The sequence below is a fragment of the Euprymna scolopes genome, chromosome 4 (genome assembly GCF_053919585.1).
Source record: "Euprymna scolopes isolate OS-2025 chromosome 4, ASM5391958v1, whole genome shotgun sequence".
In the NCBI taxonomy this organism is placed as follows: domain Eukaryota; kingdom Metazoa; phylum Mollusca; class Cephalopoda; order Sepiida; family Sepiolidae; genus Euprymna; species Euprymna scolopes.
Window position 1 is genome coordinate 68,603,671 of NC_136485.1, and position 20,850 is coordinate 68,624,520.

At 31.1% G+C, this 20,850-nt stretch overlaps 1 protein-coding gene across 2 annotated transcripts in view; it reads left to right on the plus strand.

Annotated features, from left to right (window-relative positions):
* The window catches only part of LOC145268214 (uncharacterized), a 124,990-nt gene that overhangs the window by 98,311 nt on the left and 5,829 nt on the right, over positions 1-20,850 (plus strand). For both annotated transcript variants that reach the window (XM_080123525.1, XM_080123517.1), the window contains exon 9: positions 15,466-15,584. In XM_080123525.1, the coding sequence (XP_079979651.1) occupies positions 15,466-15,584 (119 nt within the window). The remainder of the gene's footprint in view (positions 1-15,465; positions 15,585-20,850) is intronic.

The following is a 20,850-nucleotide window of genomic DNA, read 5'->3' on the forward strand; positions in this document are numbered from 1 at the left end:
GTGAATTCAATTCCAGGTAACGGATTGTGTTCTGTTTGAATCTAATTTTATTATAATAAATGCTTTATAAATTGTGTTTATGTTTTATGCTAAACAATGGCAAAGTAAGCGTGGTTCATTTCAGTGTAAGTCCAGTCCAGTTTTTAGATAAATTCTTACCGGTGATCGGTTTTAAATGTCTCCTGTGAATGTTCTGGTACGGTGTAAGTGAGTGACGGTGGTAGGATGAATTTGTTAGAGAGAGTTTACTTTACTACTTCCATTAAATGTAACCGATTTTTACAGTGGACTCTCACCAGACAGAATATAGGAAACTGTGATCAGCGAGATCCTTGATATGTAATAACCCTATAACATACGGCAGATGTCGTGATTCAGTTTGTGTATGATACGGCTGCACCAAATGTATACAGGTGCAGTCCTATAAACGTCAAAGTCGGAGGGGAAAAAATGAGTTCATTTTATTTATATAGAGATTTGCCAAAAAAAAAACTTGCATTCTGAGTTAGCACAATAAAAAAAAATGCAATTTTTAAATGAAATTCTACGAAATTCTCATCCTTATACTTTGTGCTTCAGAGAGGCTTCTAAAAATATTAGTATATAAACTAGCGGGACCTGTGGAAATTCCACAGGGAACTCATTCATATGTAATATGTTGATATTGGCATTCTGTAGCTGTTCGGCATAAATGGAGATGCTCTGATATTATTGTAGCTTTGTTGTTAAAACTGAAAAACTATTATTCTAAGATAATACGAACGCCCGGTAAAGCCCGGTCGTAAAGTACGCTTAAATATGATATTTTAATTCTTGCAGATTTCATATATATTATTACAGAGTTAATGTTCTAACGACTTTTATATGTTATAAAGTTGCGATTTCAAAATTAAAAAATATATCCAGATTACTTGGGTGCATTACCTTGAATCGAAACCGAAATAAAAATTTATGAAAAAAAAATATGAGTTCCTTCAGCCATAATTGAAACCGAAACCAAAACTTGTGAAGAATTTTTGATAAAATTATTTCTAAAAAAAATAGATGGTTTAAATGCCAATGGCTATAGTCGAAACCGAAACCAAAACATATGAAGAATTCTTGTTAAAATTATTTATGACAAGAAATAAAAGAACATAACAATTAAACGACCCGGATGTAAGCGTGACACACAAAAGAACACACGCTATCGTATTAATATATAGATTATTGACAATAATGAGAAATCGTAAAGCAAAATATGCAGCAAATACATATTACGAACCGCAAGAGAATTAAATTTTCTACCTACCTGCATAGTTTTAATTTTTTGAAAGTGTTTTAGAGTTTTTCTTTTGCAGTATAAGATTGCGTTAATGTCTCTCTTTAACGTATATCCATCAAATATGTCGTCTGTCGTTACATGTGTTTTTTAACTTCTGTGTCTCATAGATAAGAACCTATAAATCGAAAATTTAAATTATATTATAACTAATGACTATCACGAAACGCATTACAATTTTATTTTCAACTTATCTATATATTTTTATCTTACTGGAACTATTTTTAAAGAATTTTTTTTTTAATTTCAAAATAAGTTGCAGTATTTCGAAGCTTTTAAACCTAACATCGTCAGCCATTTTTCTTCAGAAGCCTAAGACTCCGATACAAATTCTGAAATGAAAAACATTTGCAAAAAGTTTTAGAAATATGTAATCATACCAGTTGAAAATAAATCAACTTTTCTTGCGTTTGGTGACAGTTATTTGTTGTATTCATGAGTAGTTCCAAAAGTAAATCCTACTTTTTAACTAAAAATGTTGAAGAACTACGAAAACGGAAGTTATACAATTAAAGCGCTCGACCTTTTGTGCACCAGAATTTATCTTTCTACATAGTCACCACCATTCTCAATGCACTCTTGCTAGAAAATCAGTGACTTATCTCTGCTTTTGACGCACGTCCATGGTACGGGTTGTTTCTCTTAAAGTCTCAGTCCGTCAACATCCGCAACAGAGATGCATTTTTCAGGTATGAATGCATAAGTTCAGTCATCATAACAATGCAATTCGCAATCTCCCTTAATGTATTCAGACGAAATAAAAAATAGGAGGCATTACTTCATGAACGCCCCATCTATTTTGTTTGTTTGTATTTCTAGACAGTTAACTGTACTGCGTCATTGCCAAATTATTAAATCTACTCTAGTGCCAGTTCTGTTAAGGATAACGAAGAGAAAATTTACATTTTTCGAATAAAATTAATAATTGAAAAAAAAAATATAGGCAAACTGCTTATATCCCAATCGTAATTTCTTACCATGCCAATACTGAATTCATTGCTTGGCATAAAAACTGATAAAGACTGTTAGGTATTCATGATTGAAACTTAATGGACATGTCTGGCATATGCGAGGGGCATTCTAAAAATAATGCATCCTATTTTTTTTAAATACCGCCCTAATGCATCAGAGGGTATTGTAAACTATATTGTTATGATGAGTGAAATTATGCATTCATAACCTGAAAGTTTCATCTCTGTTACAGACATTGATTTTTTTTTTTTCAATAATTAATTTAGTAATTGTCTGTATTTTTGAGACGAGGTGTTTTCATTGATTGAGATTGTCGGACTGTCTTCCTCATCTTGATTGTTATAGTCACAACGTTTCGGCCGTTTTGCCCTCCGGCCTTCATCAGGTGTTTTGTATCGAACTGGGGAACCGTTTGTTAGGAGTCTCGAACCCAACCCTTTATTATTATTACGGGGGTACCATGTTCGGACTCCAGCTAGGCTCTGGGACATAGTTGCTGATTCTCTGTTTTGAATGTTACTTTTCAGTGCCTTCGTTCAGGATTGAACTCAGCACCTTTGGGTAACTGTAAACTTTGATACAACGTCTAGGACCACTTGGCCATATGTCCCAGGGCCTAGCTGGAGTCCGAACACGGTACCCCCGTAATAATAATAAAGGGTTGGGTTCGAGACTCCTAACAAACGGTTCCCCACTTCGATACAAAATACCTGATGAAGGCCAGAGGGCAAAACGGCTGAAACGTTGTGACTATAACAACCAAGATGAGGAAGTCAGTCCGATAATCTCAATCAATAATTAATTTATTTGAAAAATGTAAGCTTTCTCTCCGTTATCGTTAACAGAACTAGCACTGGGATAGATTACATAATTTAGAAATGATGCAGTATAGTAAACAGTTGAGAAATAAAACAAAATATTAGGGACGTTCCAAAAGTAATGCCGTCTATTTTTTATCCCGACCGAATGCATGAGAGGGGATTGTAAATTGCATGGTCATGATGACTGAACTTATGCATTAATGACTGAAAGTTACATCTCTCTGCTGCAGATACTGACGGCGTGAGACCCTAAGAAATCAATCCATGTAATTGGTGTGCGTCAGAAGCAGAGATCCATCAATTAATTCCTCCATGCAGAAAAATAAAATAAATCGATCAACCGGCGCCTGTTGAACGTTTCCGAAGCCGACACAGTTGATATTATCACAGTTAGGAGATAGGTTCGTCGATTTCAGAATGGCAACAGCGATGTGAGTAACAAAGCATGCTTCCGACTCTTACAACCGAGGCACGAACAGAGGCTGGCAAATACGCATTGAGAATAGTGGTGATTACGTAGAAAATTAAATGCTGGAACACAAAAGGTCGCTCGTTTTTAATGATACTACTCCCGTCTCTGTAGCTCTTCAATGTTTTCGTTTTTTAGTTAAAAATAGGAAACCTTACTTTTTCACGACCCTTGTAGTAAAGTTTTTTTACCAAATTTTTTTTTTTACCAAATATGGTTGGATTTCAGTATGAATCGTGATTGCTATTATCGATTCCATGGAATATTGCTGTTTTCTGGGTGGATCTCCATCAGCGTAATGTTTTTCGAATCTGGGAACCTTCATGCCGAATTCACAAACGCAATAGATAAAGGTGTTGATTAGTGATGAGGCAAAAGTGACATATTTCTATGAAATGAAGTTTTGATAGCGCAACTAAAAACAAGATAATTAACACCTCTAGTCGGTCATAGCTGACGGAACAAAAACCATTTACCCTGTGTGAATTAAATAAGGGGTTCACTTCAAAGTCCTGTACAGCTTCCAAAGTTCGGCATGAAGATTTTCAATTCGATAATATGTACTCGAAGAAGGCTACAGATTGCGACATTATAAAAATAACAACCAATATGAGAATAGTAGTCCGAATAATCCAAATACTAAAAATTTATTCTGTTTTTATTTTTTTTAAGAACTTCAGAAAATAATATGTTATATTACTCTTGGTCTGTCTCTTCTGTCCGTCCGTTTCAATTTTTTTCGGAAACTACTGAGCCGATCTGGCTAAAATTTTGTATAAACCATTGTCATGACAAGGTGTAGCAAACTAAGTATTATGGTGTCCATTCGATACATGGTTAAGGATTAATAGTAATTTATAGGGTTAGGACAACAGCATATTCGTTTCATTATTTTAACTCTCGAGTGTGTTTCCGTTGATATCTTATATGCTTTTATATAGTGATGTGGTTCTCGGTTGATTAACTGTGTCGGATATATACTAGGGAGTTAAAACAATGAAAAGAATATTCTATTGTCATAGCCCTAATAATTAATCATCACAATACCGCATTTATTTTCTATTTTTCTCAGAAACTATTGGTCCGATATGATTGAAATTTTGTATGGATCTTTGTTATGATAAGGTGCAGCGAATTAAGTACTATCGTGTTCGTTCGATGTGTAGCCAGGGTTTAATAGAAATTAGTATTAATACAAAAATGAGCACAAATTTAACTATATTCAACCATTAATTTAGCATAAAGTACTCTTTCTAAGTCAACAGTATATAACTGTGTACGTTTTTAACTGATTAAAAAGTTTAGTTTTCGTATCATTACGTGTTTTACTCATCTTGAGTGTTATTTGCACAACGTTTCGGTCGGTTTATGTAACCTCTGACCTTCTTCAGATATATCTTGTTGAACTCGAGAAACCTTTATTCAATCTACGGGAGTAGCATATTCTCGTTTCGTCAGCCATGATTGGGTAGAAGTCCTAAGTAATTATCAATTGTATTTTTGGGTCACCCGCACTGAGGATTAAAATCTTGACCACTAGAAGAGTGTCCTTTTTACAACTGAATTTTACCGGATGCTCTATCCACAGTGCCACGAGTCGGATTTCTAAGTTCAGCAGAAAGATTTCCAAGTTAGGCAGAAAGATCCCCGAATTCTGCAAGATACACCTTAAGAAGATCGGTGGTTACATGAACCGAAATGTTGTGCAAATAGCACTCAAGATGAGAACAGTAGTCCGAAGAATCCAAATAATACGAATAACCAATCCTTATCTAAAAAATTTAGAACGATACGTTTATTTTTTATAGTTCACAGTAAAGATTTCATGATTTTTCAAAAAGACTAACGCTCATCACCGTTTCAATTTAAAAGATGTTTTGTGTTTTGGGAATTGACGTTCGTTTAAAATCACGAAAAATTAAATTGTGTTCATATCTGAAAACATGAGAATATTAATTGAATGCTATTAAGACTTTTGAATTTTTTAAAAAATTTGTCTTGTAAAGTTTGAACGAGAAAGAGATTAATATTTCAGGCGCATTTAAAACGCCATCACTTGAAAAAAAAAAAAGCCCCTAAAGACATGTTAACCAATTCGGATAATGAAAATCGGAGTTTAATAGATTCTGAAGAGAGGTTTGATTCGATTACATTCGAAACGTGGTTGTTTTTGGAAATTACACTGAAAAAAAAAAACGTCAGGCAGGTCAGAAGGCGGTGGTTGTTGAAAATGCCCGTGTGCTCGCGTGAATTGCACGTAATTGAAGAGGGAGACGGGAATAAGGGCTTGAATCAAGTTGATAATAATCTTTGGCTGAAGCTGATAAAGAAGGATGGAGATGAGGGGAACAAAAGAGAAATGAAAAGAGAAAAGGGTTGATTGAAATGTAATTGATTTCAGAGTTTTTTTTGTTTTTTTTTTTGTTTTGTTTTTTTGTCTTTTTCTGACGAAAAACACTTTATGACAATTGAGTTGGTTCTCGACCTTTTACTAGCATCTCAGCTCCCTCTTTTCTTCTAATCATACACGGCAATCCAATAAAAAGTTATCGATATGTTTGTTTGGAATAAGAATACGATTTCTTCGATTCGACCCTCAACAGAACAGAGCGAGTGAAACCACAATATTAGATAATGGTTTCAATTTTTTTTATTTTTTTTAATAATTTTCATATCACAATTAACAGGAAAACCCAGCGCGAGGAACCTAATAACTCCATAAAACCATTTTCGGCGATTTCTCATATTTACCAATCCAGAAGAGTTCCAGTTTTAAAACTCTCCGGGAGTACATGGTGTAACTTAATTTGAAGAATCCATCGAAAATATAGGCCAAAACATAAGAATATCCGTAAACTGATTTTTACAGAAATAATTAATACTGAAAGTAATTTTTAAATATAATGAATAAGAATATTCGTAAAGTGATTTTTAAAAAATAAATATGTTTATGTGCATGTTGTTTACAGAAGCATTTTTATATAAATAAGTAATATATGTTAAATAAATATAATAAAGTAAAATAAATTGAATAAACGGTTATGAAATTGATGTATATTTGAATAAGTGGAAAAGAAAATGAATGAATGTTAATGGATTTAACATTAATTTTTTCACATATAATAAGTTAAATAAATAAACGTAATTAAAAATGTTTATTTGAAAAAAATATGATAAGACTACGTAATAAAATAACTCGTAATAGATCAAGTAAAGGAATTTAATTCGGAAGGGTCTTTAAATTAAGTAACACCGTTTACACAGAGGAGTTTGAAAACTGAACTTGTTTTGATGGGTAAATATGCGAAATGACCTCATTTTCATGCGTTTTTGTTTGGTTTCATAATTGTTCAATTTTGGGGGCGTGGTCAAATTTCATGTAGAGAGGAGATATAAGATATAGATTTAGCTTTATTGATATTGTCAATGGTGCATAGTTACTGGCAATTTCGAACTCTGAATTTATGATCGCCAAGTTGAGAGTTCTAAGTGGGCAACCTCCTCAGAGCCAATTTATTATTGAACACAGTAGCAATTGCTCGATTAAAAATAGCTCTGAGGAGATTGTGCAGACCATAAGCTCAACAACCAATTAATCTCTATCTCTATTGTTATATAAAAATTAATTTGTCTTGTGTGTATGTGTGTGTGTGTTCTTCCCTCATAAGTTCCGAAACAGCTGAACCTATCCTTTGCAAATTTCACACAAAGCTAATTTATATGTCTGGCAGTGTTCTTAGATATGTTTTATACAGAAATTCATCCGATAAATATCGAAAATCGAAAAAATCCGACCCAACACTGATTGAATAAGAGCATATGTAAATAAAGTGGCATTAATTTGATTAAATTAGGATAAATTGTAACCCCTTAAAGGCACATTAGGAGCTTCCCTGTGATAAATGAGTACGCATGCTCCTAGCGTTGAACACTTCTATTAATTTTTCTATTTTTTTTTTATTTCTATGGTTTCAGGTTAGCATTTACGTATTGATTTTTTTTTTACAAAGGAGTCAACACTTATCAAGGCGCGGAGGCCACTCGAGGATAAAGGTTTTAGAGTGTACAGTAGTCAATGGGATAATATTGCAGCAATCGATAGTAATGGAAAGTTGGTAAATTGGATTAGTTAAGGGGGCGATTCATCAAGAATTTGTTTATGTTGGACTTGAAGACAATTAGGTTGTAGTCAGCTGGGAAGTAGGCAAATGGAAGAGAGTTCCACGGTCGTGCAGTTCTAAGAAAGAAGCATTGTTCGTGGAATCTACGTTCTGATTTAGGCACAGATAAAGGGTGGGGAAAATTATTGGAGGTAGACTTTAGTATAATGTTGTTTCTTAGATCAGAATAACATATACTTATGTTCATAGTCCGAGTATTGTAATTTCGGAATTTCTACTAGATATTTTAGTCTGTAAAAAACGGCCAAAAGTTATAGGCCGTTGACTTAGAAAAAGTGATTTATGCCAAATATTGGACGATCACAATATCGTTAAATTCGTGTTCAAATATTGCATTAAATAATAATCCCTATTAATACCTAATTAATACCTAACTATGTATCGAACGATACCATAATGCTTATTTCACTGAACCTTATCATAAAGATGCATACAAAACTTCAACCAGATCATCCAAGTAATTTCCGAGAAAAAGTAGAACGGACAGACATACAGACTAAGAAAAATATAAGATAGTTGAAGGAGTATGTCTTTGAAACAGAAGTCCGTGAACAAACAAACAGACAGGAACCGCAACTGACAAATTACGGTTAATTAGAAAAAAATAAAATAGGTTTTTAAACATATCTCAATACCATGAACTGGGGAATATTTTAACATGCATTTTGTACGGTCATGCATAGATATAAAGTTATCTATATGTATATAGTAGCAGGCTGCCCGGCGCTGCCCGGTCGTAAAATACGCATAAATATTATATTTTAATTAATATTATATTTTAATTAATACAGAAACTGAAACGTGCGAATATTATGGGGTTTTTTGCTAAACCTTCACTTCTTGTAAGTAAAAAAGAAAAAAAATGAAAATACTTGAGCTGAGATCGAAACCAACACCTAAAGTCAGTAAGTCAAGTACGATAAAAATTTGACCAGTGTGAAACGATCTTTATTCCAACTGCTCACTCTTAAGTAATCTGTTTTACGCATGCGCATTCTTGAAACAGTTAGCAAACATATAAAAATTTTCCTGTAATTTTTTTTAATTGTACCCTTTAGCAGCCCTTTTTCCCCGGATGAAAACGAATGAAAAAGTTTTCTGCGTGTTTGAATATCTAGTATACCAAATTCTAAGTCTGTAAATAAAAAAAATCGTTAAGTATATAATATAGAGTGAGGAGTACCCACACACACACACACACATTCTTACTTTATATATATATATATATATATATATATATATATATATATATATATATATATATATATATAAAGTCGTATTCTTGTTTATCTGTTTGTTTGTCCACAATTTGATTAATATATCAAAAAGATACACTATTTCACGAATTAATTTTAATATCAAAAACGGACTTTATACACCTATCTCATCAGCTGTATATATACTATTTATTCAAAGGAAATCTACATTACAAACGTAACCTAATTTGCACAATATATTAAAAAAAATTATTTTAATAATTAGCTCTATATCTTTTACAATTTATAGTAACAGAATTGTTTTGTTTTATTTAGGGATATTATATAACGTTGATTTGTTTAATTTATTTGAAAGTATGAGCTAAAGCCGACCAACTTCCGTTAAAAAAAAACAAAAGTAAGCTTTATTTATTTAAAAATAATATAAATAAAAAGGTAAACAAATGCTGTCTGAATTCTCTTGGGAAAACGTTTCTTTAAAGATTCGATTAATAGTAAATACATAAATATAATTTATGCAAAACTAAAATAGGAGAAATTTTTCTACATTGAGGCAGCATTTACTAAAAGATAAATTTCTTCTGTGCAAATTTTATTTCCATAGAAAAACAAATGAAAATAATTCGTCAACTTTTTACTTGGCTGTCTGAATTTTATTTACGCAAAAAAAAGCAACAACAATAAATTGAAAAAGAAGCCATACCAAATATACCTAAATTGGATATATCACTACGCGTATTTGAATGTTTTTATTTTATTTTTAATAGTTTGGTGTTTTCAATTTTCTTTGCCATTGTTGAGAGAAATTTTATTTTGTGCTGTTTGGGTGGATTAATTTAGTCGATAATATTGTTTTTGTTTTTTTTTGTGAATACCTTTTTTTAACCATCCAATGTGCGTTTTTCCTGCTTTAAAAATAAAACATGTAAATTATTATGGATCATTAAAAATTAAAAATACAGATTCTTCTTTTTTAGGGCGATTCCATTTTTATATTTTTATCTGTTTAGTTTACGAATCGTGCTAATTTTAGATTAATTATTTTTAGATAGGCTTTTTCAATTAACTGCAATTGTTACCGTACTTTTGTTTATTAAACTATTATGTGATGGTACAGAATAGTTTTTAAAAATCCCTCCTCACATATTAAGAATGGGTTTCTAAATGATGAAGTCATCTCCCATTTATATTTGAAACAGAAAACAAAAAATAAATTTGAGTAATTTCTACGTGGTTTTGAATATTTTAAGGTTTTTTTTTTGTACAACTTATTGACAAACGTGCATGTGAAATGAAAACGTTTTAAACTCCACTTCCTCACATTTATATTTGAAACAGAAGACAAGCAAAACTAATTTGATGTAATTTCTACGTGGTTTTTAGACTTAAAAAAAAACTATTTTAAATCTATGCATATGTTATCATCATGTTTATTTAGTCAAACACGAGAATTTCCATTTTACCCTCCCGGCAGACAAAATATCTAAACATTTTTATTATGCCCCACATCATGGTTGATATGTTTTTTGTTGTTGTCGTTGTTTTTTGTTTTTTTTTTTTGTTTTTTGTTTTTCATTATCCTTTGTGTCGACTGCCAACTGCTAAATCCATATGCAAAAAAAACAAAACAAAAAAAAACAAACAAACAAAAAAACTCCTGTTTGTGACATTGAAACAGTTGCAAACAAATATGAATGCAAAATTTACAAGAAACTTTACTCTGCGTTGCCTGGGATATATTAGTGGCATATAGTAAGCAAAAAGTGCTCAATATCAAAGGCATCCGAAAGCAACATGAGCAATGACGGATATCCTTGTTTGCCTGATTTATAAAACTTATTACGTCTGTCTGCTTGTATATTTTCAAACTCTATCTCCTCCGAATCTAAAAGTCACAAGGCTGCGCTATGGGCCTCAAATGATTTGGATTTTTTATAGACCGTTCTTTTATGGGTCTTTAGCCGGTTAAAATAGTTTTTAAGGAGTCAAAAAGGGGTAAAAATTGAAAAAGTCGTTATATATTTTGTGCATTCATCTTAGTTTATTTTTAATCAGTTTATAGGCGCGTCAATGTTGGTGCAGCTTTGAATGTTAGTTTTGCTTTCGGTTTCGATTCTAGCTGACGTCACCCAAATACTTTTTTTATTTTTGAAATCACGACTCAATAATAATATATACGAAATCAGGACAAATTAAAGTATCATATTTAAGCGTATTTTACGACCGGGCAAAGCCGGGCGCCCTCCCTCCGCTAATATATATATATATATATATATATATATATATATATATATATATTTCAACGCGATGAACAGATTATTATGAATTTTAAAATATATATTCTCGGCAACATTGTGAGTAACATCGCGGTGGGAGCGAAATAAATACGAAGCACATTATTTTTTGTAAAGTTACTATCTGGAACGTGCGCCCACCCAAACACGCACCCCCCTAAACATTTAAAATAATTAACAAAAATTAAATAAAGAAAAGAACTACTCTACATCAAATATTGAGTTATATTACACGTATATTGAATCTTTGTCATTTTCTATGTACTAAATATCTACGTGCCCCTAAACGACCCGTTGAGATAAGACACCTTAAAACTGCAAACACGTATATAATGAAAGTTAAACTGTATTAGGTTGGTGCAAAAATGATGTCGTTTTTTGACGTTCAATTATATATATATATATATATATATATATATATATATATATATATATATATATATATATATATTATAAACGACATTATTTTTGCACCAGCCTAATATAGCACAGTTTTTCCAAAATTCCAGCTTCTTTGGATTAAATTAGGTGACGATATGCGTGGAGGGGGTCAACAAAATCAAAGAACATAATGTGTATAACAAAAAGTACATAACAGTGATCATCATTCTATCCCGGACGGCGTCGGGTCATCCTGCTTGTTCATAATAATTTTTAAAAATATTGAAAGAATAATTCTACTGCTGACAAAAATTATGTAATCAGAAACTAATTATAGCAAATGGCTAAGAAATACCCAAGTGAGTCAGCCTCAACTCTGCGTGGCGATGAAGAATTCTTAACAAGACTGAAGCCGAGAATTTTGTTTGAAGCAGTTTTCACCATGTTTTGTTTTTGTTTTTTTGTTTTTTTAATTCTTTAGATTTCATCGCAAAATTAATTTTATCAATTGCTAAAAATGAATTATTGCTAATTGGATTTGGCAAAATGTATGGAAAAATTAAAAGGAAATTATTAAATTCTTCACGTCTACAATTCAGTGTTATTAGATGTTGCATTCTAAACAACGAAAACAAACAATTATCAATAGCGATTTTTTTTTAAATTGAATTTGATTTCCGGTTTGTACTTTTCGTTTTTTTTTTTTTTTTTTTTTTTTTGGAAGGGTGGGGGAGATTTTGCCATTTGTTTCTATGAAAAACTCGCCGATACGTTTTACACGTGCAAAGATGGCGGACATGTGAGCAGTTGTCAGAATTATCTTTATCGTGCATGAATCAGTACGTATGAGTACAGATCCACGCATTAAAGATTCAAATTTAAATATAAATATTTCAGTTTTCGAAATCAGCTTTTTGTCTCGCGCCCCCTCCCTTTTTTCTTTATATCCCCCTCTCTCTCTTTCCGTCTCTTTCTCTATCTCTCTCTCTCTCTCTCTCTTTACAACTTGCTCGCTCTCTTCTTTCCACTTGATTTACTCTTCTCGATTCCCCTCTCTTTTTTGTCTTCATTTTATCATTTCTTTCTCTCTTTTTTCCCATCTTTTCTCTCTCTTCCTATCATCATTTCTTTCTCATCTTTCCACCCTTTTCTCCCTCTCTCTCTCTCTCTCTCTCTCTTTCTCTTTCTATTCTTTCCATTCCCCATCCTCTCTCTCTTAAACTCACATCTTCTCTCGCTACTTTCGATTCACGTTTTCTCTTTTCTATTCTCCGTTCTCTTTTCAACTTTTATTTTTTTACCATCCCCTCTCTCTCACTCTCTCTCTCTTCTTTTTATTTCCTCTTTCGTTCATTTCTTACATCTCCTCTATTGTGTCCCCCTCTTTCTCTTCTTTCCTCTTTTTGTCTTTTTATTTTCTTTTTGATCATCTTTCTTACTTTTTCCCAAAATCTTTCTTTCTTATTTACTCTGTTCTTGCCATCCTATCTCTCTCTTTCTATTTATCTTTCTCTCCCCGTTTCTTCGTATTCTACTTAGCCACCTTTTATCCCTTTTCTTGTGCAAAGAGAAAGCAGTGGCGGGTCATGAGTCATGTAATGAATACTGACGTAAATTATAAAACTGGCAGCCAAGTTAAAATTTTACTATTACTCTGATAAATACTGCTGGGAAAGGTATGAAGTGACAATTTCCCTCACTAGCTGCGAATAAAAAGTTGCTTTTTTTCAATTAACCGCTTGTAATAAATCGCTCACTTATAGTCGAGTTGAAAATAATCTAATAATCCATGCCAGAAGATTAAGAAATTTAGAGGATCGTGTGGATTATTTCTGAATGAGAATTTTCACATTTTAAACTTTAAAGACCCTGAAAACCTATTAAACTGTTGAAGTGAAATAGAAAACAACTGTATACTTCAAATAAAGTTTACTTTAGGATAAACATATTTAATAATAATAATAATAATAATAATAATAATAATCCAAAATTTAAAATAAAAATAATACGCCACGCACGCACGTGTTAAAGCAAGGGGACCTACTAATTCGACACCTCTACATAAATGGGCGAGTCATCTCACTTCAAAACAGTAGAAAGGAGGAAGAAGTAAAAGTAAGCTGAACATCTGTCTGGAAGAATCCTATAATTGACAAATAGAAACATTAAACAGCGGGCGGGAATAACAGTAAATCTTATTGATTTGCTAACTAAACTAAATACCACCACATGTATATATAAAACGCCTGGTGACATAAATTCCATACATTTTAGCATGATTAATCTCTATGAGAACGAAATATTCTGTGTAACTTAACTGTGATATATACTTTCATAACTTACTACCAAGCTGTACTTATAATAGAGCATTTTTGAAGTAAATATTGAAAATCGATAAATAAAATATATCATTTGATAACATTTTATGTGAATACATGAAATAGCTTTCTTCAAGCAAATTCTCCCGCCGCTTGATGTGGGCCGGTCAGACTAAAATCAAACATAAAAAACGTATCCAATATAGAACATTTTTTAAAAGGGTTTTTATCTATTATTAAGATTTACTAAAATTTAAATATATATGTATTTTTTCTTTTTTTGTTTTGTTTTTTTAGAACATTCCGAATTGGATACGTTTTTTATGATGTTTGGTTTTAGTCTGGCAGGTCTGCAACAAGCGTTGAGGGAATTCATGGGCTTCAAGAAAGCCCATGAAATCACACACACACACACACACACATACACACACACACACACATATATATATATATCATATATATTATATATATATTATATATATTATGTTTAAATATGCATGAATAAAAAATCAATACGAAAAATATATAAATGTTTATATCTTATCTGTATTTATTTCCTATGTGTTGACGTGTAGGAATACAAAAGTCTTTTGAAAAAAAAAACAAAAACAAGAATGTTTCCTTCAAAAGCACATAATTTTCGATTTTTTGAATTCACACTGAGGAGGGTCGAAAATTATGTGCTTTTGAAGGAAACATTCTTGTTTTTGTTTTTTGTTTTTTCAAAAGACTTTATATTTCTACACGTCAACACATAGGAAATAAATACAGATAAGATATAAACATTTATATATTTTTCGTATTGATTTTTTATTCATACATATTTAAATATATTAAAAGGAATACACGTTGATACAACATGCAATATATATATATATATATATATATATATATATATATATATATATTAGGATAAAGGAAATAATATTCCGACGAGATGGAGAGATGAAAAAGAAATAAACCAAATTATATGTTCATCAATGTTTCGTCTTTATTTCAAGACTTCATAGGGTTCATTAATTTTTTCATCATTCCGAGGAAGTCTTGAAATAAAGACAAAACATTGATGAACATATAACTTAGTTTGTTTCTTTTTCATCTCTCCATATATATGTGTGTGTGCGCGCGCGCACGAAGGCGGCTAATATAGTCTAGTTGCATACATGTTTTTTTGCATTCAACACACTCTCCCCGACAGTACCACCATGCAGCAATTTAAATGTAATGTGAACAGCTGCAATACTACCCACCCGCGTCGTTCCCTTATAAATCTAATCTTATTCAGTGGCAATATTGCTTCGTTTTCGCTGAATAAAAGTAAAGTTAAAAAGTAAAATTCCTGCAACTATTTTATTATAATTCTAATGTGTCTACTTTGTTTCGTTTTTATAAACATTCTTTTCGTCTTCCTTTTTTAAATTAACTAATGCCTATGAAGCCTTTTTTTTTTTCCTCCTTTCTGGCCATATTAATATTTATGTATATTTATAGTCCCTGTAGATTTATGCAACATCTACAGACACAACCCGGGACTTTCGCATCATAATCCAATGAGAAGTGAGGTTTGGTCGGAGAACTTAGGACGTCCCAGACAGCGGAGCACTTCAGGCGTGAGTGTTCCTTTTTATCTATCTGGGCTACCTTATTAAATCTGAAGGTTTCCTTCTTTTGATAGCATATAAAGCACAAACAATATTCATCGCTGTATAACTCGTTACAACATACTAGCTCTTCGTACCCGACATTGCCCAGGAGAACATTTACGTATCATTTCTGCTTTGACTTTAAAAAATTAAATTTAATTATTCTGATATACTTTCGTCATTAGATTATTAATTGAACGAAATCGTTATAAAATTATACACATTTTTTTGTTTGTTTATAAGCATAGCATATCTAATATTTCATCACTGATATATAAAGCTAGTTGATGTACCCAGCGTTGCCCGGAAGTCTTTATACTTTCATTTTGTTTCGCTTTTTTCACTGTTTTTGTACCAAATTATATTTTAAATTAGATATTGAAAGCTAAATTCAATTATTACAGTATAATTTTATTATCAAATTATTAATTGAACCAGTATTAATATAATATTACTAATTATGTAAGGTAATGTTATTTTTTCACTATCAATAAAATTGAACCTTTTAATATACGACGATTTTCTAAGAATTTTAATGCCAAGTATAACTTTCCATTCAGCAGTTCGAAATCGTCAAAATTTATTTTCATGTTTTGTGAGGTCACCGTCATTTATTTTTCAAAACATAACAAAGGCATTAAAATCGCTAACTTTTATTTTTACGAAGAAATCGAAACTTAATCTGGGAAATGTAATAATTTTAAAATAAGATTTTTTAAATATCAACAATTGAAACAATAAGCAAAATTCAGGTAATAACAACTTAAATTTGTGTACGGTCGTTTCAGAGACGATATCAACTTTATTACTAAACAATCTCATCAGCAGCACAAGAGGGAAGAGGGATTAGCAATAAGTATGTATATGTAATGTATGTGTATATGTATGTGTGTATATATATATGTATGTGTGTATATATATGTATGTGTGTATATATATGTATGTGTATATATATGTATATGTATGTGTATATATATGTATATGTATGTGTATATATATGTATGTGTCTATATATGTATGTATATATATATGTATGTATATATATGTATGTATATATGTATGTATATATATGTATATATATATGTATATATATGTATGTGTATATATATATATGTGTATATGTATATGCATGTGTATATATATGTATATGTATGTGTGTATATATATGCATATGTATATATATGCATATGTATATGTATGTGTATATATACGTATATGTATGTGTGTATATGTATATGTATGTGTGTATATATATGTATGTGTATATATATATGTAAATGTATGTGTATATATATATGTATATGTATGTGTGTATATGTATATGTATGTGTGTATATGTATGTGTGTATATATGTATATGTATATGTGTGTATATATGTATATGTATGTGTGTATATATATGTATGTGTTCAAATATATATGTATGTGTATATATATGTATGTGTATATATGAATGTGTATATATATGTTTGTGTGTATATATATGTATATGTATATATATGTATGCGTATATATATGTATGTGTCTATATATATGTATGTATATATATATATGTATGTATATATATGTATGTATATATATGTATGTATATATATGTATGTATATATATATGTATATATATATGTATGTATATATATGTATGTGTATATGTGTATGTGTATATATGTATGTGTATATATGTGTATGTGTATATATGTATGTGTATATATATGTATGTGTACATATATATATATGCGTATATGTATATGTATGTGTATATATGTATGTGTATATATATGTATATATATATATGTATGTATATATATATGTATCTATATATCTATAAAAGTGAAATTGTTTGTCTGTCTGTCTGTCTGTCTGTGTACATTTCCCTACACAATAACTCCGTCAACTTTCAGTCTACAGACTCGACATTTGATATACAGGGTACTGAGATTTTGGAAAATCTTTGTAATCGGTTTTCGGACAGAAATTTAGCTGTTAAGGAGTCAAAGTTCAACGATTTGACTTTTGGGAACTCCTCCGTCAATTTTCGGTCTAAAAACTTGAATTTTAGATATAAGTTCATGTGACATGGATCTAACTTAATAACTTGATTTTAGTCCCAAAAAAATAAAGGTTAAGGAGTTATAATATGGGCCAAAGTTTAAAAAAATTGATCTCTGCTATTTCTATCAAAATTACTAAAATTACTAAAGACAATTTCTGGTGTAAATATTTGAAATTTTACATAAAGCGTATTCGTAGATAGGGCATATTTTTAATCGGTAATATATAAATCTGTATATGTATGTTTGCATGTCTGTCTAAAACTTTCGACAGAAGCGACAGATTTTCACAAGATCAGTATCGTTTTGAAGCTCGACCCTTCAGACGACTAATACCAAAAAATTGGCTAAAAACATTCATTTCTTCACCCTTAAATGGACACTTTTCTATAGGGAGGGATTACTTTATTTCGCCGATATTTTCGAAAGTCATCCCCTCTTTTCGATTGGCTAGCCTTAATTTAAACCTACGTCACTTCCGGTTTGGCGGTGGTCGTAACAGCAAAGATGTCACATTTTCCCGTTCTTTTCCTCCTTCACGGTACGGGTTCGAGCCTGCCTTCCTACTATCACTTTTTTTTTTTTTTGCTCAACACACGCCTCACAACACCCGGGCAACGCGAGGTAATTTTGTTGTTTTAAAATGGGATTTTTAAAATTTGCTTTTATTTAAATAAATCTTTGATTAATAATAAACAAAAAAAATAATATTCAATGCTCAACATGTAGTTATCAAAGTTTACCCTGACGCAAGCAGTACACGCACTCATATACGCCTACACAGAGGTATATAAACGTGTGGTACTATTAAAAACGAGCGACCGATTGCGTCCAGAATTTATTTTTCTACATAGTCACCACCATTCTTAATGCACTTTTAACGGCCTGCTTTGATGCCTCGGTTGTAAAGGACCGACGCGCGCTTTGCAACTCCCATCAATGTTGGCATTTCCTGAAATCGATCAACCCATATCCTGACTGTGCTGACATCAACTACATGGGCTTCGTAAATGTTTAACAGGCGCCGATAAATGTAGATCATTTTTTTTTTTTTGCATGGAAGATTCAATGATGCATCTTTACTTCTGACGCACTCGAATGACAGGGGTTGCTTTCTTAGAACCTCACACCATTAAGATCTGCAATAGAGAGATGGAACTTTTAGGGCATGAATCCATAAGTTCAGTCAACATACAAATGTAATTTGCAATCCCTGTGATTAAATCAGGTGGAATGAAAGTGATAGGCATTACTTTTGGAATGCAACTTGTAGATTAGGCAGTATTTCTTTTCTACATAGACAGTGCTCTTTTACTTTAAGATGGTTGAAGTAGCGTACAAGTTTCCGTAGCAGACAAAGGTAGACTCAATAATATCTTATTCTCATTAGACTTTAAGTGAAATCGTAATTAGTTATCATGCACATTCTATGTTTCGTGGTGCCAATTTAATTATTTCTTATGTGTGTATATATATATATATATATATATATATATATATATATATATATATATGTGTGTGTGTGTGTGTGTGTGTACTGTGCCCTATGTACTGTTCATAACTTTATGTGTATATGTATATATATATATATATATATATTAAAAAGTTTGACTCATATCCAGGTACCATACATCTAAAATTTCAAGTGTTTAGACCCCAAATTGGTAGAGGAGTTTGGTAGAGTCTGCAAAGGTCAACTCTTTCAACTTTAACCTCTTGGTAGCTAAATTTTCGCCCAAAACTGATTAAAATGCTGACTGCATGTCTGAATACCCGTTATGTAAAATTTCAAATGTTTAGACCCAAAATTGGTTAAATAGTTGGCTAGACTCGCAAAGGTAAAATCTTTTTAACTTTGACCCTTTTGCAGCCAAATTTTTAGCCAAAAACAGATCAAAACGCTTACCCTATGTCTTAATACACTTTATGTAAAATTTCAACTGGCTGAGTAATTTGGTAGAGACCGCAGAGGTAAACTTTTTTTTAACTTTTACCCCAATTTTGACCCCTTAACATTTATTGTTTTGAGCTCAAATCGAATTAAAAAAATTGGATCCATGTCTAAGTAATCTACATCTAAAATTTCAAGTATTTAGATTCAAAGTTAGCGGAGGAGTTTGGTAGAGTTTTCAAAGGTCAAATCATTGAACTTTGATCCCCTGGACAACCAAATTCGTAGCCGAAAACCGATTAAAAAGATGTTCCAAAATATCAATACCTCTTATGTCAAATCTCGAGACTGTAGACTGAAAATTGACAGAGTTGTTTGGTAGGGAAATGTATACATATAAACACACACTGACCGAACTACCGATTTCACCTTGGGTGATATTCTCAAAACGTCTCGATTAATGTAAAATCTGACATTTGTATCAAACTCGACAATCTTCATTTATCAAATATGTCTTGCTCTCATTCTGTTAGCTATCTTAATTAATTCGTAATGGTAATCTTAGTACCCCCAATACTGAGATTTGAACCATTAAATTACTGTGACTTACAATTGATTATTACTTGGTATTTATATACGCTGCACAACGAGCCCCTGTAGAAAATTATAGTACGAATTTTTCGGACATTCTTATTTTTAGATATGTAATTTTACTATTTATATATAGTAATACTATTTTAATCTATTAATATTATTCATAATTTTATGATTAAATTCTATATATTCAACATATGTACTACTTCCTTAAGGCGTCTTATTCTCTGTCAGTATTTAATTTTTACGGTTACCTCTTCTTCTTCTTCTTCTTCTTCTTATTATTATTATTATTCTAATTATTCTTCTTATTCTTATTCTTCTTATTATTATTCTTCTTATTCTTATTCTTATTATTCTTATTCTTCTTATTCTTATTCTTATTATTCTTATTCTTATTCTTCTTATTATTCTTATTCTTATTATTCTTATTATTCTTATTCTTATTATTATTCTTATTCTTATTATTCTTCTTCTTATTATTATTTACTTTTTTGTCGATGTTTCTTTCTTGACTATTGTCATTATTGTATTGCAAGTTTTCATGATCATTTCTAAATGTTTACAGTAACTTTTAAATACCTTATTTAAAGGACTATAGGTCACGCCAAAGATATTTGTTTAATTACATATAAAAGTAAAAACATTATATCTATCTATCTATCCATCTATCTAATATATATATATATATATATATATA